This window comes from Apodemus sylvaticus, chromosome 13, assembly GCF_947179515.1.
Source record: "Apodemus sylvaticus chromosome 13, mApoSyl1.1, whole genome shotgun sequence".
Classification (NCBI taxonomy): Eukaryota; Metazoa; Chordata; class Mammalia; order Rodentia; family Muridae; genus Apodemus; species Apodemus sylvaticus.
The window spans coordinates 36,425,730-36,446,480 of NC_067484.1; the positions used below are offsets into that span (position 1 = coordinate 36,425,730).

At 46.5% G+C, this 20,751-nt stretch overlaps 1 protein-coding gene across 4 annotated transcripts in view; it reads left to right on the top strand.

The window, feature by feature from the left end:
* The window catches only part of Hmgxb3 (HMG-box containing 3), a 48,985-nt gene extending 28,329 nt beyond the window's left edge, over positions 1–20,656 (top strand). For 2 of the 4 annotated variants that reach the window (XM_052155584.1, XM_052155586.1), the window contains 11 exons: positions 2,552–2,650; positions 4,217–4,366; positions 5,146–5,447; positions 6,150–6,277; positions 10,887–11,018; positions 11,936–12,120; positions 15,037–15,256; positions 16,271–16,404; positions 17,061–17,177; positions 18,105–18,314; positions 19,338–20,656. In XM_052155584.1, coding sequence (XP_052011544.1) covers positions 2,552–2,650; positions 4,217–4,366; positions 5,146–5,447; positions 6,150–6,277; positions 10,887–11,018; positions 11,936–12,120; positions 15,037–15,256; positions 16,271–16,404; positions 17,061–17,177; positions 18,105–18,314; positions 19,338–19,793 — 2,133 coding nt within the window. In that variant the 3' untranslated portion in view covers positions 19,794–20,656. Of the gene's footprint in view, positions 1–2,551; positions 2,702–4,216; positions 4,367–5,145; positions 5,448–6,149; positions 6,278–10,886; positions 11,019–11,935; positions 12,121–15,036; positions 15,257–16,270; positions 16,405–17,060; positions 17,178–18,104; positions 18,315–19,337 lie in introns of all 4 variants that reach the window. The other 2 variants (XM_052155587.1, XM_052155585.1) reach the window with 1 other exon arrangement.
* The last annotated feature ends 95 nt before the right edge of the window (positions 20,657–20,751 follow it).

Below are 20,751 nucleotides of genomic sequence, written 5' to 3' on the forward strand. Positions count from 1 at the left end.
GTGGAAATGTACTCAGTGTGTCTAATGCTTGAGTCACAGGGCAGAGACAAAAGGCAGCCGCCAGTTTCTGCAGGCCTCTAGGAGGATAGTAATGAAAGCCAAAATTTCACTTCTAAGGTGAACACATACTTTTAAATCTCTTATTTTAGATATCTGTAAGTTTTAAAATAGACAAAAACAAAAGCATTTAATGAGCACCCATAACATCTTTACCCACAATTATGTATTAACATGGGATCTCATGCCAGGAAGCTGCTGGCTCAGCAGGTTAGGCACGTGCTGTTAAACCTGAAGACTTGATTGAGTTTGGTGCCCAGGACCCACATGGTAGGAGGAAGCCATTAACTCTTAAATTTGTCTCCAGCCTTCACAAGCATGCTTTTCCCATGCGCACACAAGACAGATGAGTGCAGTTCTTTAAAGACTTACTGTATTTTTATTTATGTGTATGTCTGTGCCTAGAGGTTTGTTCACATGCGTGCAGGTTCTAAGCTGCTGATGGGTTAAGTGCTCTTAGCTACTGAACCATAATTCTAGCTCCCATCCCCAAGTGTAATTAGTAGCAAATGTTAATTATATGAGTCCCACGTGCTTTCTTTACACAGATATTTTATTCCATAGTGCTTTTTTGTATATTTCTTAAAGACAGGGCTAGTCTTTCACTAAATGTTAGTGTTCTGTTTTTCGTCTTCATACTCCAATTTGGTCTTTTCCAGGGCCTTGTTTCCCATTCCATTTAGGATCTAGGATCAGGACGTTGCTTTGATTTTTATGGCTGTTTAATTTCCTTTTAAAATGATGTCTGGTTATACCCAGTGCTTGGCAGCCTGAGCTACAGATTGAGAGCTCAAGGCCGTCCACACTGCATGGTGAGTTAGAGCCGGGCACACAGCAAGTCAAACGGAGTGGGAGTGAAGGAGGCGAGTGTTCTCCATGAAACTATCAAAGAATACATTTAAGACAGGAGAAAGTATAGAAATTTTTATGTAAAAGAGGAAAATAAATTCTGTCATGACCCTCCCTCTAGAACTAACCATCTTGAAACTCTGGTAGGCTGAATTTCAGTGTTCCAAGTCTTCTTGGAATGTGTTCTTAAAAAATAAAAAGTTTGTGTGTAGGCGTGTTTAGCCTGCCCCACACAGGTGCCTCGTGTCAGTGGAGGCCAGAAGGGACTGGAATTAGAGTGGTCGTGAGCCTCCATATGGGCACTAGGAATTGAACCAGGGTCCTCTGCAATCGCAGTCAGTGCTCCTAATCACTGAGCGCTCTCTCCAGTAAGGTGTGTTCCTAAGATAGTTTCTATAAACCATAAGTGTGGTTTTTAACTGTTTATTAGTTAGTGGCCTCTAACTTTTATTCAGTTTGGTGATAATAAAAATTTTCCCTATTTTATAATTCCATGTACTTAAGAACATTTATTTGGTTTTTAATTTTAAGATAGGATTCTGCTATATAATCCGGGCTAGCCTCAAACTTGTGATCTTCCTGTCTCAACATCCCAGGTATCAGAATTGCAGGCATGTGCCATTGTATGCTGTTAGCTTCCCTACAGTATGTGTCTAGAGTAGATTTTTTAAATCCCCTAAGCCAGTATTTTCCAGATATTCCTGTGGTCCTCTCTTAAAAAGTATGTTTCTATATTCCAGCCCAGTGAGTGCACACATGGAATGGTTAATGGAGGTGTGTACTCGTGTGCACTCATGTTGGTAGCTCCCCTTCCTACTCACGAAGTGTTGTCACCCTTGTAGCCCCATAGCTGGAAAACTGTCACAGTCGAGATTGAAATGGGAAAACCCCAAAATCTTCCTTGTCATGCTTTTTGCTGGGGAACTTCCTGCGACTGCTCTGAATTTGTCTTGACAAGTTTAACTGGACAGTGTTCTGTTCACTGCCCAGTTTCTGTTGTATATGTGGTCTTGGGTAGAAAGAAGTCCAGTGAGACTCCTGCTTCCACAGTCTCTTCATGTTCCTCTGTCACTGGAACAAATCTTCCGTCCTTCTGTGAAGAGTTCCTTTTGCTCAGTAACATTGTTCAGTTTGAAAAGTCACATCTCTTTGTTTCTCATCACCAGTTAACAACTTAAATCCACTGTTATGGAATATTTTAATTTACAATGCCATATCTTTTCATTATATAAGTATTATGCATTCCGTACAGACTATTTGTAGATCTTGGTAAAGGGGGGAAAACAACAATAATCCTCCAATTGTTTCATGACATTTTAGCAGATAGACCTCAGACTTCCTTCTGTGCTAACAGTATTCAATTATGTATGTATGTGAATAGCTATTACAAATCTTACTGCCCCAAAGCAGGTCTGGATCTGATCTGTAGTTCAAAGCTACACAGTGTGGCAGCCCATAGACCTGAATCTGACATGCCGTCTTTGGCATACTGGTGACTGTCGATAAACAAGCTTACAGGTGCATTTGGAGCATAGGTCTACTGTAGTTTTCTTCAGAAGTTATTTCAGGCTGTTTGAGAACCCAGGGCCTGGGGATTTTGCATAAGGTGTAGAACCAACACTGACTGACTTGTTCTGGTCCACAGCTATCCAATTGCACAAGCAGCAGGGCCCCTCAGTTGAAAATCGTAGAGGTCAAGCCTGACATGTTCCCTCCGTATAAATACAGCTGCACCGGCACACTGGTACGTGTGGATCCTGCTGCTGGGAAGTTGTTTTCATTTTCGTGGTTGAAGGTTTGTTGAAATCTGGGGAGCCAGGAGTGGTAGAGGAAGTGAGTGTATCAGGGTTAGCTGTGAGTGAGGATGCTAGGCACCCCATCAGTGATACAATGGTGGGTGTGCAAGCGTGTGCACGCACGTACAGAGGCAGATATATAGGCAAAGCACCCCTACCCATAAACTAAAGTTAAATTAGAGGGAGAGGGAAAAGAGAAATGGTTTCACAAACAAGTTTTCTTCTCTAAAGTACAAACATAAAAACTAATCACCTCAGTGGGTCTGAGAGGTGTGGTCTGGCTCATGGAGCATTCCCCACAGGAGTTTCTCTGCCTCCATTTTCTCACTGTTCCCAGAACTGGCATTGAACCCATAACCTCACACCATGAATGAACTGTACAATACCCTTAACTCCTTTTGCTTTGTTTGGTGTTTTTTTTTTTGTTTTTTTTTTTGTTTTGTTTTTAAAGGATTTATTTATTATATGTAAGTACACTGTACACTTCAGACACTTCAGAAGAGGGAATCAGATCTCATTATAGATGGTTGTGAGCCACCATGTGGATGCTGGTATTTGAACTCAGGACCTTTGGAAGAGCAGTCGGTGGGTGCTCTTAATCACTGAGCCATCTCTCCAGCCCTTGTTTGGTGTTTTTTAGAGACAGGGCTTATCTTTGTAGCCCTGGCTGTCCTGGAACTCGCTCTGTAGACCAGCCTGACCTCAAACTCATATAGAGATCTGCCTGCCTCTGCTTCCTAAATGCTGGGATTAAAGGTGTGTCTACCACCGCCTGGCTCTCAGTGTTTTTTAAATGACTTAAAGACAACACTTTGCTTTTTAGGCTGGCTTTGAACTCACTCTGTAGCCCTAGCCTAGCCAGCCTTGAAAGTGTGATATGTAATAGAGAGTGACACAGACAGACAGACAGACAGACAGGCAGACAGGCAGGCAGGCAGAGGCAGAGCCAGCCCAAGTTTGATGCTAAGACCTTTTAGAGGTCACTGATATGGTTAATCCTACTAGCTAGTTTGCTCTGGGAAACCCCATCTCTGTCTTCATTTACTGGGGTCACAGGTGAGCTGCCACACCCACTTGGCATTTTTTTGGAATCTGGGCTTCTGACTGATGTCTGGTCATTTTGCTTCCGTAGCAAGTCTTTCACTGCTGAGCCAACTGCCCCCCCCCCTTTTTTTTTTTAGTCAGGGTCTTACGGAGCTCAGGCCAGCCTTGGACTCCTGCTCTTCTCCTCTCCCTTCCCAAGTGCTGGACTACAGCTGTGCACTGCACACCCAGGGGCTTGAGTTTCCCAATCTTGGAGATTCCCCTTGTTTCATAGATAGAAAAGGACTAGACCTGCATCCTTTACTGAAAGAGAAAAAGTGAGAAGCTGTAGAAATTAGGTTAAATTGGATTTCAGTTGTCACTTCCTTTAAACTAATACTTGGTCATTCTGGTTTTTGGTACTGTTCAAGTTTAACCTAATTTTTGTAGTTTAACTTTTTTATTTTTTTATTTTATTTTAATTTTTTTAGGATTTGGGCCTGGCTACATCGAGAGGACGGGGAAAGTGCAAAAATCCCTCCTGTAGCTATGTCTACACCAACCGGCACAAGCCTCGGATTTGTCCCAGCTGTGGTTTTAACCTTGCCAAAGAAAGGACTGAGAAAACTACAAAGGCCATCGTGAGTCCCTTCTCTAAATACTTTCCTTGAACTTGAGTTGTGCTTTGGACTTTAATACAAGATTAGTGGTTAGTGTCAGGAAACTTTTTCACTGGAGTAGGGAAAGTGGCCTCAGTACCTCAAGATAGCGATTAGTGAGTGACTCAGTTCACTCTCTCTCCCTGGGCTTACCTGCCTCTCTGGAAGGTGGGTTTTGGAGTTGCTGTCCATCTCTTAACAGTCTGCAGTCATGGTAGCCCTTAGGTCAGTCTGCCTGCACGTTGCAGTGCCAGCATCAGAACACTGCTTTCCATGCCTGGCAGGAGAAGTGCACAGAGGGAGGGGCCTCAGACTCTTGGGTGTGGGTGGAAGCTGTAGAGAATTGAGGGTAGAGAATTGTCCTGTCTCTGCCATCTCTTCTCAAGCCTCCCTCCTGAGATTACTTGTATTTTTGTCCTTTGTTTCACAGATGTTTCAGTTTCTGAAAAATCCAACTGCCTCAGGGTTCCACATGTATAGCCACAAGTGTCCTCTCCAGACCTGAACCCTGGGTCTCTTATCCTCCCAGGGACTGGGAGATAACAGTTAAATCTGTTGCCAAGAGATATGTTTTATTGATAGAAAAACTGAGTCCCAGATAGCTTCTAGTAGCACGAGGCGTTATTAGCAGAGCTAACTGATAGAAACGTGTTTTCCCAGCCCGAGTCCTGGGCCCACCCCTGCTCTTTTCCACTGATGGCTCTCCTGAGGCTGGCTCTCTACCCTTTGCTTAATGATCTATCTGACCTACTCATTCTCAGGAAGCAAGCTCACCACACCCAGACGTGCCAAGTACCACAGAACCCCTGAACACAACCCAGAGGGAGATCCAGCGTCAGTCCACGCTGCAGCTGCTGCGTAAGGTCATGCAGATTCCTGAGAACGAGTCAGAGCTGGCAGAGGTCTTCGCCTTGATTCATGAACTAAACAGCTCTCGACTTATCCTGTCCAACGTGAGTGAGGAGACGGTCACCATTGAGCAGACGTCCTGGTCGAATTATTATGAGTCTCCATCCACGCAGTGCCTTCTCTGTAGCAGCCCATTGTTCAAAGGGGGACAAAAGTAAGCACCGCTTCACTCTGCCCTGGCCCCACCCCACGGGCTCACTCTGCCTCTGTTCAGACCGCGGTACTGTTGGAACCTGCGAAGATGGTTCTTGTGCTTTCCATACGTTTCCTTAGTCTTCTCAATGGCTGATGGTAAAATAATTAGCAGGGACGGGAGCTTGCTCTGAGGTTGAGAGCAGTATTTGCTCTTGTAAGGGACCCCAGTTCAATTCCCAGCACTCAAATGGCAGCTCCTAACTATCTGTAATTCCAGTTCTAAGGAATCTGATGCCCTTTCCTGACCTCCAGGGGCACCAGACAGCATTCACATGGTGTGCATACATACATGCAGGCAAAACATACCGATAAATAAATATTTTGTATTTTTCTTTCTTGAATTAGCAGTCAATTTAGACATGCCTGAATGTTGTTATCACCAGCCTACCTGGGGTTTAGATTTTATCTGGCTTGCCTAGCATAGAATTTGTTTGAGTTTTCCTTGGGAATCACTTGAATCATATAATAACTTGAGAGTTAGATTTCCTTGTAAGTGCAGTTTCAGAGCTTAGATCCCAATGAAATGAAGACATTCACCTAGAAAGTCTTGGAAACAAAGGTCCAGCACATTCTTTTGCTGATGGCAGAGTTTTGCTTCTGGCCATAGCCCGTGGCCTGCATAGAGGCTGATTTCCCTCCTGGTTTTCGTTCTGGGTACTAGCTCTCTGGCCGGACCCCAGGAATGCTGGCTGCTGACAGCTAACCGGCTACAGGTGGTGACTGCCCAGGTGAAGATGTGTCTGAACCCTCATTGTTTGGCCTTGCACAGCTTTATGGACATCTACACAGGTAGGTGCTCACTGCCTGTGTCCTCAAGCACCCCAGAGCAGGTTTGGGGGCCACCTTACTGGGCTGTGCTTTGTTTCTCTGTGCACTGCACCCATCTTAGCCCCAGCAAGTCACCTCAGGGGGTGTGACCCTTCTCTAGAGTCCTTACAACCAAGTTAGTGTTAAAATAACACCTCTCCACAGTCAGTAGTGGTACACCTTTAATCCCAGCACTGGGGACACAAAGGCAGGCAGATCTGAGTTTGGGGCCAGCCTGATCTATAAGTTGAGTTGTAGGACAGCCAGGGCTACACAGTGAAACCCTGTCTTGAGAAACCAAAAAAGTAAAATAAAATAAAACAGGTCTCAGCTCACGTTTAATTCCAGTATCAGGAAGCAGACACGTGGAGTTCTGGAAGTTTGCGAGCAGCCTGGTGTGCTTAGTGAGCTGTAGGCCAGCGGGTCTGCTTAGTGAGACCCTGTCTCCAAGCAGATCTTCATTATAGGAAAAAGCTGCTAAGTACACACATTAGAAAAACCAGAGTGATCCTGCCCGAGGAACAACACTTGCCACCACTCTTCTATTCTTCAGGTGTGTTCAGTGACTATAGGGTGTCAGGAGCTAGGGAAGTGTTTGTAGCATTCTGGTTTCTCTGCAGAGAGGGAGAGCATGCTGGGTATTGTAGCGCATGCTATCTTAATTTAACACTTTATCATCGGCATCTTCCTCTGCCTGCAGATAGAGAGACAACCTCTTTAAAAACAATGACAGGCTCTGCCTTGCAGTCTTCTTAGCATTGTAGACTTACTGCGTGTCTGTTTCTTCTGGACTAATTCTCAAAAGTGGAGTTGCTATACTTCAGCTACCATTATTCATCGTGTTAAACTGTAGACAGCTTTTCCTGCTCCTCTGGTCTGAGCTCTCTTTCTCTGGTTCTCTCTACCCGCAGCTCCCTCTAGACAAGTGGCTGCTTCCCCCCCCCCTTGTGGCTGGCTGGCCTCAGTCAGCTCTGCTGGGCTCAGCTCGGGGTGGGGCTTCTTTTCCCTCCTACATTCTCCTATGGGCTGCTGCCCAGGTTTACAACTTCTGTGCCCTGGGGCTTTTCTTTAAATGTAGAAGTAAAATTGTCTTTGAAACTCAAAAAAAAACCAAAAAAAACAACAACAAAAAAAACCCACGCACCAGTCACTGTGAATACGGCTCCTGAGTTGACATACAGAATTTGTGCTGAGGATTAAAACATTCTTTGTATAGAACCATCTTTTGCCCTATTTTGAATTCCTGTTAAATCTTGTATTGGCAGTTAGTGCTTAATATTATTTTGTGATCTTCACCATTTTCCATTCCCATTTTTCTCCCCTGTATTCTCTATGTAGGCTAGTGTTCAGGCTTGTTTGTTTTGATTTTTTTTTTTTAATTAAAATCCTATTTAAATTTACATAGAGTACGCAGCACTTGGGAGGCAAAAGCAGGTAGATCTCTGTAAGTTCTGGTCCAGCCTGGTCTACATAGTAAGTTCTAGGACAGCTGTAACCACATTAACTTTGTCTCAAGAAATCAAAAGAACAAAACAAATAAAAGAATTCCTTTGTCGTATTTTCCATGAGTTCTGACAGATGTGCTGAATCATGAGGCGGTCCAGCCTCCTCTTCTCAGTGAATTTACCTCATTTGGAAGCTGTTTGACTCTTATTCTTGTGGTGACCTTCACTTAAGAGCAAATATAATATATAATGTAAAAATAGCGATAGTACGCAGTCCCCAGAGCCTGGTTCCCGTGTTTTAGTGTGCATCAGTGTGTGTCTCTTCATCAGTGACTAGAGTCACTGTAGAGTCACTACAAACATTCTACAGATTGTGTGCGAGCATATATTTTCATTTCTTCTAAGGAAGTATATGATGGTCCAAATGGTAGGTGTATGCTTAGTATTATAGATGACTATAGATGACTACCAAACCATTTTCCAAAGTGACTTTTCCTTTCGTCACTGTGAGAGTTTTGGTTTGACCCGTTTGCCAGCGCAAGGTAGTGTTTTTAGCCCTCCCAATTGTGTGTGCAGTGGTATTACATTATAGTACCCCAGTGACCAATGGTGCATGTGTTGTTTTTGAAGTTTTTGTTTTGTTCTTTCTATGTGTATTTGTGTGTGCCATGGTTTATATGTGGAGATCAGAGGACAACCTTGGTGCCAGTTTTCTTTCTACCTTGTTTGAGGCGTTTTCCTTTTGGCTGCTGCCTTGGACAGGGTGGGTGGTCCAGAATCCTGTTGATTGCCTCCCGTTTCCCTGTAGGAGAGCTGAGGCTGCATATAGACGGCCATGCCCTCTTTACCTGGGTTCTGGGCATCAGGCTCGGGTCCTCAGACTCGTATGGCCTGTACTTGATCCACAAAGACATCTTCCCAGTCCTTAGTGTTTATAGCCTGAGGTTTGTTGTGTGCCCAGGACAGCTGAAAAATCTCCGGGATAAGAGCTGCTTGACACCACGCCCAGTTCTTGTTGGTTTGTTTTCACGTGGCCACTAGGGGTTGGGCCTAGATCAGGGTATCACTTTACTGATAGAACTGCCATCCCAGCCCCTATGATTCATCTGTTTAACTGCATAAAAAGATGTATTTATGTTTATGTCCTGTGAGTATATATGAATGCCTGCATGAATGGCTGTGATCCATATGATGTTGGTACCAATGGAGACCAGAAAAGAATATTGGATGCCCTGAAACTGAAGGTGTAGGTGGTTGTGAGTTACAACATGGGTGCCAGGAATTAAATCCAGGACCTCCGGAGGGCAGTAAATGCTCCTCTCTAGCCTCTTTACTTAACTTTATTTGATTGCATTTATTCCATCAATTTGCCACTCTTTTGTTCCTGACCTCACTTGCCCTGTGTACACGAAGCAGCTTCAAGACATTAGAATGTCCCATTGTTTATCTTTGCCAGTGCACACTGTCTACTTGTTTGGTCTTTTTGTTTTTTGAGACAGTGTCTTAGGGTTTTACTGCTGTGAACAGAGACTATGACCAAAGCAACTCTTACCAAGACATTTAATTGGGGCTGGCTTACAAGTTCAGAGGTTGAGTTCATTATCATCAAGGCAGAGCATGGCAGCGTGCAGGCAGACCTGGTGCAAGAGAAGCTGAAGGTTCTACATCTTCATCTGAAGGCCACTAGAAGAAGCCTGGCTTCCAGGCAGCTGGGATGAGGGTCTTCTTCCAACAAGGCCACCCCTCCTAATAGTGCCACTCATATTCAAGCATATTCAAACCACCACAGGGTCTCAGTGTAGCCTTAACTGTCATGAAATTTTCTATGTAGAACAAATAAGCCTTGAAGTCACTGAGCTCTGTCTGCTTCTGCTTGGATTAGGGCACATACTTCCATAGTGGGCCCAAGACACACTGCCTCTACTATTGCAGCCATGGACTAAGACCTGTCAGGGAGCCTTCCAGCCCTGTTCTTCCTGAGTTATTCTGACCAGTCTGTGTATCTCTATAGTCCACTGGAAAGCTCATGGAAGTTTGGTTGAATTTATATTCCAGTTTGAGGAGTATTGTTTAAAAATATTGAGTCTTCCAATCCAAATATGGTCTTTACTTTTTTGTTCATTTTCTTTTATTACATTTTCATTTTATTTTACCTTAGAGACTGTTTTGCTATTAAATACTTTCTCATTAAGAATTTTATATTTTGTAAGACTTATACCTACATTTGTTTGGTCTGGTTTGTTTTAAGTGGTAAACAGTTCTATCCAGCTTGTCTATCTGTTGACATCGTATGTGCGTCACCAGACCCAGTTTTATCATCTGGGAATGCTGGGGGGTATTTTGCTAAAATTTGCTTGTAACAGATTAAAAACTGGTATATTATTTATTGATTTGTTTTATTTCTTTGATTAATCAATATGGAAGAGATCTTTTACATAAACCTAGGATGAGTAGGAGAGGGTTACTCTGTTGTGAATTATTTGTGAATATTTCCATTCTCCTTGGCTTTTTGTGAGTTTTCTCCCAGTTTATTGTCTTTTCATGTGTGGTAATTTGGGGGACACCAAGGGTTTCATTTGTTTGGTTGGGTTTTCTGTCTGTTTTGTTTTGTTTTGTTTTATTTTATTTTGTTTTTGGATGGCCAGAGCTTTGCTTTTGTGGTTTCAGCCTCTGTTGTCATGCCCAGGAAGGCCCTCCATGCCCTTCGGCCTCCGTGACTGAAACATGGGCTTCGTTTGTCTGTGTCACATTTGTGCCTTAGGCTGAGTATAAATGACCCTGGCTGGACTGCATTTAAATTCATCTGTTTATCACCAGGGTGATCTTCCAGCTGTGTTAGTCCCCACATCTCCATGCTGAGGGGCGCCCTGACGTCCATGGTGTAATCATGTGAGAGCTGGGAAGAGTAAGCTGGAGCACAGAACCCTTTCTCTTTTTTTTGAAATTGGGATAAAACAGAAACATGCTATGCACAGTGTTTCATTCGATAGTGGCTATGCACAGCTTCATAGCCGAGCAATCAGGTGTGCTTCCCTCCTATGTGCACTGCTCTGTTTCTGACTGCGGTAATTACTCCTCTACAGTAGACATTTGTTTGTTTGCACAGTCGGCGCCACAGTGATCCCTTTGCCTATGTTAACCTGCAGGTCTCTTTAATGTGGGGAATAAGTTGCTAGTCAGCCTGGACTTACTTTTCGCAATCCGGAACCAGATTAAGCTGGGAGAGGACCCCAGAGTGTCTGTTGGTGTTGTGCTGAAGTCTGTGCAGGAACAAACAGGTAAAGGTCTTGCCCTCTTTTCCGGTTCAGTCCTGAATATTCTGAGGACTCAGTGGCATGCTTTAGCCGAGTCAGTTGGTGTGAGAGTCTGGTATTTTGAAAAGGAGCTAGCCCTGAGTTCCGAGTAATACAGTCTCTGTTCAGAATTTTGTAAATGCCACATTGACTTTGGGAAATGTTTTCATGTACAGAGGCCTTTAGCAAGAAATCACAACTGACTTAGAATCTTCGGTCCTAGAAAAACTTGGCTTTGTAGCCTGTAAGACTCACTCTGGGCCGGGCGGTGGTGGCGCACGCCTTTAGTCCCAGCACTTGGGAGGCAGAAGCAGGCAGATTTCTGAGTTTGAGGCCAGCCTGGTCTACAGAGTGAGTTCCAGGACAGCCAGGGCTACACAGAGAAACCCTGTCTCCAAAAAAGAAAAAAGAAAAGAAAAAAAAAAAGACTCACTCTGATGGCTCCCAGTTCCAAGACTCTTGTGGAAACCCAGGTGTGGGGACCACATCCTTTCCCACCTAGAAAGTCTTCCATCTCCAGTCTTCCTGCTTGCTCTTTACCTGTCCCATTTCTACAAACTCCAGTCCTGTGCTTTGTCTCAGGTGGGACAGTTGAAACAGCCTCATGGGCTCCAGTTTGAGGCTTGGCGCTGCCACCTGGTGGCAGTGTGGTTTTGAGCAATTTGGTTTTGTCATAGTCATAAAAGACAGTTGTACTAGCTCCTGATTCATAAAGAATTAAAGTCACTTAAGAATTAACTAGGTGGTATATCAGTATATTCAGAGTACCTAGCCGGTGTGAGTTCAAGGTGGCTGCCCATGGGGTTGCCACCAGAATACTTGTAGATGACTGTCCTTGCTGGCTACTGGCTAGTCCTAGTGCTTTTAGGGTCTTTTCCTGTGACCGCTTGCTGTCCTTCCAGAGAAGACCCTGACCTCAGAGGAGCTGAGCCAGCTTCAGGAGCTGTTGTGCAATGGCTATTGGGCTTTTGAGTGTCTCACTGTTCGCGACTACAATGACATGATCTGTGGGATCTGTGGTGTGGCCCCCAAAGTGGAAATGGCACAGAGGAATGAAGAGAATGTGCTGGCACTGAAGAGTGTGGAGGTAAGTCCTTCTCGGCCACTACAGCCACTGTCAAAACTGTCCTGTCGCTTGGACAGCTTTTCTCTGGCTGGATGGCTCCAGTCCTGTCTAGGTGAGGCCTTGGCTTTCTTCTCCTACAGCTGGTACTTCATTTGAGAAACATCAGAGAGAAACACGGTTTGGTGGTTTCTTTGTTTTGTTTTATTTTGGGCTTTTGTTGGTTGGTTGGTTTTGGTTTTTGGTTTTGGAGACATAGTTTCTCTGTGTAACAGCCCTGGCTGTCCTGAAACTCACTTTGCAGACCAGGCTGCCCCAAACTCACAGAGATCCACCTGCCTCTGCTTCCCAAGTGCTGAGATTGAAGGCATGTGCTGCCACCCCAGGCTCTGTTCTCCCTGTGTCTCCTTTCCACACACATACTTACTTTTTGTGATGCTGGAGATTGACTTCAGAGCCTTATGGATGCTAGGCAAACACGACCTGAAGAATTATATCCCTAGACTTGTTTCCTTCACTAGGAGTTGAGCCAGGAACAATAATAAGGTGCTAAGTGGATCATAATGCTGTAGGGAGTAAGGGACAGTGTGAGGTTTGGAGGGTGGGGTGGACCCCATCTGTGTAGGGCAACGTAGCTCTTTAAGGAAGGGCACAGAAGGTGCTAGGCGAGGAATGTGAGCTAGTGTTGGTTCTGAACCACAGTGTACACTAGATGGTTTTGTAGGTTGTGATGAAAGTCCAGGGTACCTGTGACCCCTGTTGTAAAAGAAGAACAGCAAAAGCAGATAGCTGTCTCCTGCTTTCAAAACAACATCAGGTACCAAAGAGATCCTGGGTTCATTTCTCAGTACCCACACTAGGCAGCTCACAATCACTATAACTCCAGGGCTAAGGGCTCTAATGCACCTCACAAGCATAAGTGCACAAAAAAAAAAATAAATACATCTTTCTTTAAAATCACATTTTTAATAGAAGAAACTGGAGCTGATTATACATGAAAATATATATAGATGCCTAAGTCTTGAATAAAATAATAGTACATTAGGCCTAACAACACATGGAATAATAACATACCCAGCCAAATTTACTATTAGGAAGCAGAGTTATTTAAACATTTTATATATGTATACATATATATAATCAGTGTTTTATATATGTGTGTATATATATATATATATATGTATGTATGTGTGTATGTGTGGTGTGTGTGTGTGTGTGTGTGTGTGTGTGTGTGTGTGTGTGTGTGTATGGAGGAAACTAGCTACCACAAGAAGTCTTCTGATGTCCACATTCTGAGTGTGCACGTGCGTGTGTGTCTGCTGGTCACTAGATTAGATGTACAAGCGCTTTGGACACAGACCTTGGCTTGTCTGGAAGGGGGTTTCCTAGAGAGATCTTCTGTGGTAGATGCACCACCACCACCACCACCCCCCGCCAGGCTGTGCAGGCGGGAAAGGGAAGCTAAGAACCAGCAGTTGGTCACCTGCTTCTTCGCTGCAGATGCACTCCACCAGCCACCCAGGATTCTGCCACAGCAACAAGGAAAGTGCCCAGGACACTGGTATTACTTTGACATGAGGTTTCTGCCTCTCGCTCCACTGTAGTGACTAGAGGGATGGCCCATGAAATGACAGGCGCAGCTCTGTTGAAGAACCCTAGTGTGTTCGGCATGGACATGTAAACAGATCAGTGTTTTGTCTTGGTGTTATTTGTTCATATTCCTATCTTAGCCTTCTTGGAGTGGGCATAGCACAAACTCGCACATACTCTTATCATATGCTGATTTCTGTTTAGACAATGGAATGTATAGGACTTGCTTCATTGCTTCAACAAAATGCATGCCAGCAGCAGCCTAAGGAAGCAAGGGTTACTTTTGTCTCACAGTTTGAGAACATGCCTCATACGGGTTGAAAAGTGGCCTAGCATTTACCTCTCAGTGCTAGAGATTGATCCAGGCCCGTGTATATGCTGAGCCAGTTCTTAACCGCCGAGCAGCACCTGCTCTGCAGCTAGTGGGGCCAGAGCAACGCTCGGAGGACCATGTCAGGGGCCCGCTTCATCCAACTGCACAGCACATATTTAAAATTGGAATGACAGAGAGATTAGTGTAGCCTAGGCCTTGCACAAGGATGACATGCCAGTTCAAGTCAAATATAAAAATATAAACTGCTTGTAAGGAAAGTAAGTAGCACAGGACTGACACTCGGCGGCAGAATGTGGTCTGTTGTGTGAGGTCTGGTAGTTGGTGTCCATGACTGCAGAGCACAGGAGGCTGGGTAGCATAAATGCCAGGTGCCTGTAATAGTTAAGTCTTTGCTTTGTGATGGCGGGTAAGCACTGAGTGCTGTCGATGTCCTGGAGAGCCTGAAGAAAGGCCTCAGGAGCCCTCGGCAGACCATCGCGTTCTCCTAAGCAAACTTCTGTTATTCTTGGCGGCTAGATATAGGAACTGAAGCTGTGGTTTGAGCATTTAACCTAAGTCAACATTCTTTTTCCTTTCCTTTTTTTTTTTTTTTAATTCTGTGGAACTGTGTCTTGTGTAGGTGAATGCAGATGCTGTTAGAGGTCGGGGGCTCTGGAGTCTCTGGAGCTGCAGTTACAGGTGGCTGTGAGCGACCTGATGTTGATCTGGGAACCAAACTCAGGTCCTCAATAGGAGGAAAAAGAGTATTACCATGCTGTGAGCAGAGCTGCAGAAGCAAGGGCCTTGTTATGACTTGGTCTGGGAGGCACTGTAGTGGGAGATGAAGAAAGGGTGGCTGGTATCGAACTGTCAAATTCAGGGGTACCTTGGCAGTGCATAGCCGTCAGGTCCTTGTTCTCCAGAGTCCTGCTTTCCTGGTGAGTCATAAAGATCATACTGAGTTGTTACTAATCTGTGGCTCATACACTTGCCTGGTTTTTATCTTTGTTTTTTTTTTTTTCCTTTGACCGTTGTAGTTTACCTGGCCCGAATTCTTGGGCTCCAGTGAGGTGAACGTAGAGGACTTCTGGACCACAATGGAAACGGAAGTGATCGAGCAGGTTGCCTTCCCTGCCAGCATCCCCATCACCAAGTTCGATGCCTCTGTTATTGCTCCCTTCTTCCCCCCGCTCATGAGAGGAGCTGTGGTTGTCAACACCGAGAAAGACAAAAACCTAGATGTGCAGCCAGTGCCTGGTAAGACCATCTGCTGGCTATTTGGTATTAAGAGGATGGCTCAGTCTAGGACCATGTCTAGGCTGTGGCAAAGCATGGTATTATACACCATTAATCCTAGCAGTTGGGACAAAGGCAGGTGGATCTCTGTGAGTTCAAGGCCAGCCAGCCAGGACTATATGATAAACCCTGTCTCCAAAAAATGATAGATAGAAATACCTTTTACATTATGACCCAGATGACACCTACACTCCTGCATGTGCCACATCTGTAGGTAGGAACTTGTACAAGTCACTAGTTTGTCTATACAAATATAATCATCTCTTCAGTTTTAATTTTTAGAAGTCTGGAAACAAAGTCTGATATTAGTTTTGTCAGTGCTCCGTGTGATAGGCTGGTTGTAAACATTGTTTATCAGTGTTCGATAATGAGGCTCCTCTCCCTCACTTCAGCTGCTTCGCCTCTGAGCTCTGCCTGCTGTGAGCTAGGTCAGGAGCATAGTCTGTGGAGAATACTTTTTAAATGACATCACTGGGCCTCAGGGATCAAGAACATTTGCTGCTCCTGCAGAGGAACCAAGTTCAGTACCCAGCCCCCACATGGTGGCTCATAACCTCTGTGACTCCAGTTCCAAGGGATCTGGACATTTTCTGACCTCCATAGGCAGCAGGCATGTACATGGTGCATACACACACACACACACACACACATGCACTCTCAGGTAAAGATAAGTGTAAAGTAAGAGCCCCTCTTCTTCCTGTTGCTACAAACATCTGAAACATCTGAGCTCTTGGTTCTGAAAACAGTCTGTGGATTAAAAGATGAGCTGTCGTGGGGTCTTAGCAATGACTGTCTCTGTTACCAAATATAGGTGGGTGTGTCAGGGGCATGGTCTAGTGAGAGCCTTCAGATCCCAGTGAAGCACTCTGCTCCTTGCCTGCCACCCTGCATGTGTCACCTCCCTTCCCTGTTCTCAGTCTCAAGCATGAGCCGTGGCGTGCGTCAGGTGGCTGTCAGCACTGTCGTGTGTTTCAGGCAATGGCAGTGCCCTGGTGAGACTGCTGCAGGAAGGCTCCTGCAAGCTTGAGGACCTTGGCTCCTATGGTGGCGAGGAACTGCAGTACCTTCTGGAGCAGTGCGACATCCCCTTTGGCCCCGAGGACTCGAGGGTGAGTGCTGGGAGTGGAGACGAGGGCTTTGGGAGCCCGCAGCTGATCTCTTTCATATGGGATGTAAACCCCATATGATTGGGCACATGCATTGGATAGGGATTCTGGAAGTCAGGAAACCAAAATACAGCAGCAGCTGCATGGTGTCTGAGGCCTTGACCTAGGCTCGGGTTTTCAATCCTGGTTCTTCTTACTCTGTATGGCGATAAATCACATTTTAAGCTTATTAACCCCATTTATAAAATCAAAACAACTAAAAATTCACAAAGCTCTTATAAAGGACACTTCACAGAGAGACTGGTTTTAGACTCATAAAAATGACTGCTGTGAACAGACTGTATGCTATGCATATGTGTGGATTTTATCCACACCTCACTGGCTTTCTCTACTATTGAAACGAAAATATGCTTCCTTCAAACTCAGACTCAAATGGTAACTCACTTCAAACGTTTCTCTGACTTTAGCCTGGGTCAGGAAGCTTCCTTTGGTGCCTCCGATGTTTACTATACCTAGAGGAAGGGGCTGAGGCCCTGAGGCCTGGCTGGTGAGGCCCTGAGGCCTGGCTGGTGATCGCTTGGCTCTGGTTTGGGAGGGATGTCTGATACAGGGTGCCTTAGCCTCTGTGTCTGAGCTTCATTAATCTTCCTTCTCTCCAGGATCAGCTCTGCTTCTCCTTATTGGCCCTCTATGAATCTGTACAGAATGGAGCCAGAGCTAGACCGCCCCCAACTCATTTCACAGGGGGTAAAATCTACAAAGTGTGCCCCCATCAGGTAAGAGAGTGGCATGAGGGGAGCACTGGGCAAGTGTGTCAATGGGTAGGCAGAGTCACTGCAGATACAAAGCTGTGGCATAGATTGTGGAATAGGTGGCAGCATTGACCGAGGGAGGTACCAGAGTAGAAGCCCCATTTACAGTGCAGCGAGAGTCGGGCCAAACTGGCTGGAAAAAGAGGCTGAGGCAACCGGTCACTGGAACGAAACTGAGCCGGAGGGGTGGGGGTGGGGCCTTAACACTCATTTTGTGACAGACCAGCACCCACTCAGGGTGTGGTGCTGTGTGCCCAGCGTCTCCTGAGAAGCAGTGGACAGTCCAGGGATTCAAGTGCTGTCTCGGGCCTGTTGCCGGAGCATTTCGTGTGGAAGTGACAGGATGGGTTGGGTAGAGCACAGTTCTCCAGTGCACTCAGAGCTGTCCAGCAGTGGCCGACTGGGAGGGGTTGGTGGACGTCCTTTCATAGCAAAGGCTGTTGTTTGTGCAGCCCATTGAGGTCTGCTGGGAACCTTGCTCAGAATACTGGCTGTTCAGTCCCGAGTCCTAAGCCTTGTGTTCACATTGCCAGGACGGTTGATAGGGCGATACAGAGTAGGGTTTAGGGATGTTCTGAGGTGCTGGTGATCCTCGCTGTTCTCAGGACAAGGATGAGCTGGGGACTTCTTTTAGGGATGTAAGGTGTGTGTGTGTGTCTGTATCTGTGTGTGTGTGTGTGCGCGTGCCTGCACAAGCCTGCATGTACTCACCTGCATGCATCCACAGCAATAATCAGTTCTTTTTTAAAACGAGGAGGAGAGTGATCAGATGTCATGGGCCCTGGCTTCTGTCACCAGGCTGATCTTCCTTGAGAGAAGTGACTGAGAGCCTATGCCAGCTGTCTGCATGCTGGCTCCGTAACTCTAAATGATACCCTCTGTCTCCTGCAGGTGGTCTGTGGTTCCAAGTATCTCGTTCGAGGTGAAAGTGCCCGTGACCATGTGGATCTGCTTGCCTCTTCCCGCCACTGGCCACCTGTCTATGTGGTAGACATGGCCACCCCAGTGGCCCTATGTGCTGACCTCTGCTACCCAGAGCTGACGAGCCAGATGTGGGGGAAGAACCAGGGCTGTTTCTCTAACCCTACAGAGCCAGCTGTGGTAAGTCACCTCCTAAGAACTGAAATTAGTCCCTGGGCATAAAAGAGAGCTCCGCCCATACCCGATTAGGAGGGCCTGCCTGGAAGTTGTCTCTGGTAGCCTTCTTTTTCATTAGCATCTGCTGCATCAGCGTGTACTACAGACACTTTACTAACTGGCCACAGTACGAGGCCATAGTGTATCATTTAGTGAACTTGGGGTGTTCCAAGACCAGGTGTCATGTGTGAAAACAGGCTGTGTTCCAGAGAATCCAGAAAGTGCCACCAGTCGTTGTACACACTGATCACCCTGAAGGGCAGTGTTAATTCCTGAGTCTTAGATTCTACTGTGAGTGTGCTACGGGCGTGCCTGTTAGGTCATAAATACAGTGTGGCCTTAGAAAGCAGTGACTTTGCATCCAGAACTATGAGCTGATAAACCTGTTTTGTATTTTTGAAGACTTTTAAGGGAGGTGGTTCTGGGGCTCACCATTAAGGAAAATAAGACCCGGGGCGGGAACGAGACGTGGTCAGGGTCACACAACTGCTGAGTGATGGAGTCCTTGTATTTGTATGTTGGTGCAGTATACCAGGAGTTAGTTCCTACTACATGCATGTGCGCTCAAGGCCTGCCTTTGGCCTTGACTAGAAGAGGCATTAGGACTTATGCAGAAGAGAAGTCATAGGGGAAATGAGTGCCTCTACCCAGGTGCATTATGGGAGGTAAAGGCTTGGGTCTAGACATTCTCCTTATCCCTTGGGCTCTCATGCTCCAAGAAATTGTGGTAGAGACCCAAAAAAGTGTCTGAAGTGTCCCTCAGAGCCAGTTCCTCCTGCTCCTCTAGTGTCCCCGTTGTCCAGGTACAGTGATGGTGTAGCTCCTGGAGCACTCCAGGTCTGTGCTGGGGTGACCTGAGCCCATTGTTTCAGGAAGACATGGGGGCACAGCCTTTAAACAGGGCTGCCTGACTCCTGGCTTCTGCTCTCTCTGACGAGGTTCTCCCTCAGTCATCCCTCTTACAGAGCAGCTTCTCTTCTCTTGTAGAGTGTGTCCTGCCCTGAACTCTTGGACCAGCATTATTCTGTGGATGTGACAGAGGCTGAAAACTCTGTCCAGCATCCAGTCACCAAGACTGCGACACGGCGTATTGTCCATGCAAACATAAAGCCTGATCCCAGTGACCCCAGTGCTGGCCACCGGTCCTTATCACTGTGCCCTGAGCTGGCACCCTATGCCTCTACCGCGGACAGCAAACTCAGCAGTGTCCGCCAGCGGCCCATCGCCTTTGACAATGCCACCCACTATTACCTCTACAACCGCCTCATGGACTTCCTCACCAGCCGAGAGATTGTCAACAGGCAGATCCATGATATCGTGCAGAGCTGCCAGCCTGGCGAGGTGGTCATTCGGGACACCCTCTATCGCCTTGGGGTAGCTCAGATCAAGACAGAGGCCCAGGAGGATGGAGAGGAAGAGGAAGTAGCCTCGGTGGTGGACTAAGCCAGGGTTTTATGTACAGGGCCTGCATCATCTCTCTCAAGCCATAATATGGCCCTTGCCCAAGGCAGTCCTATTGAGGGGACCTGCAGTCCTCTGTAGGGAGGGCCTCTGACTGCTGGAACTGACCAAAGAGCTTCCATTTCATGAGCACAGTGGGGCCCTCAACCTCTGGGGCTCAAGAGAGGTGCTGGGAAACCTCTGCTTGACCTGAGAGCACGCGGCGGGTGGGGGGCATGATAGTTTTAAGGATCAGATGCTGATGGAAAGGCTGGTTGCCCAGACCCACCACCAGCTGGCGTCCTGCACCAGGTGGGTGGCCTCCAAGCTAAGCTGTCTGCGGGGAGGAGCTCTGGCTCCTGGCCTGCGGGCTTTCTAGCCTGCCTTGTCTAGGGCCCTTGCTGGCTTAGTCACTCTTGGGGTCCGTTGGGTCCTTCGTTCTCCCTAAAGGAGGGGTGCATTCTTTTTTTCCTCCAGCTCTCCCTGTTCCCACACCTTTGGGTGGCTGAAGAACCGTCAGTTACAGCTCCCTCCAGGACCCTCCTCTGCCCTGGGTTTGGGGGAAGAGAATCCTTCCTCCTTTCTCTGGCCACTGCTACTGTACCCTACATCCTCCGGGCCCTCAGACCCTCACCACAGAGGGGATGTGGCCCGTGGTTGTGACATAGCTGACAAGCAGTAGGAAAACTCCCTTCTGTGAAGGGGAAGCAGATAGGCCGTAGGCAAATAGCAGCACGGTGTGGCTCGGGGGCCGCGGTGTGCTCAGGGCCCAGGATTGGCCAAGTGCTATTTAATTTATTGAGAGGGTGGGATAGGTGGCTTCCCCTCTCGTTCTCCCCACAACAAGAATAAAGTTTATTAAATTATCTGGTTTTGATGAAGCAAGAGCCAGCTCAGTGCTCACTGTGTCCCTTGGCTCTGGAAGCGTGTCTTGTTGGTCACTTGTAGAGTGTGTCCTGGG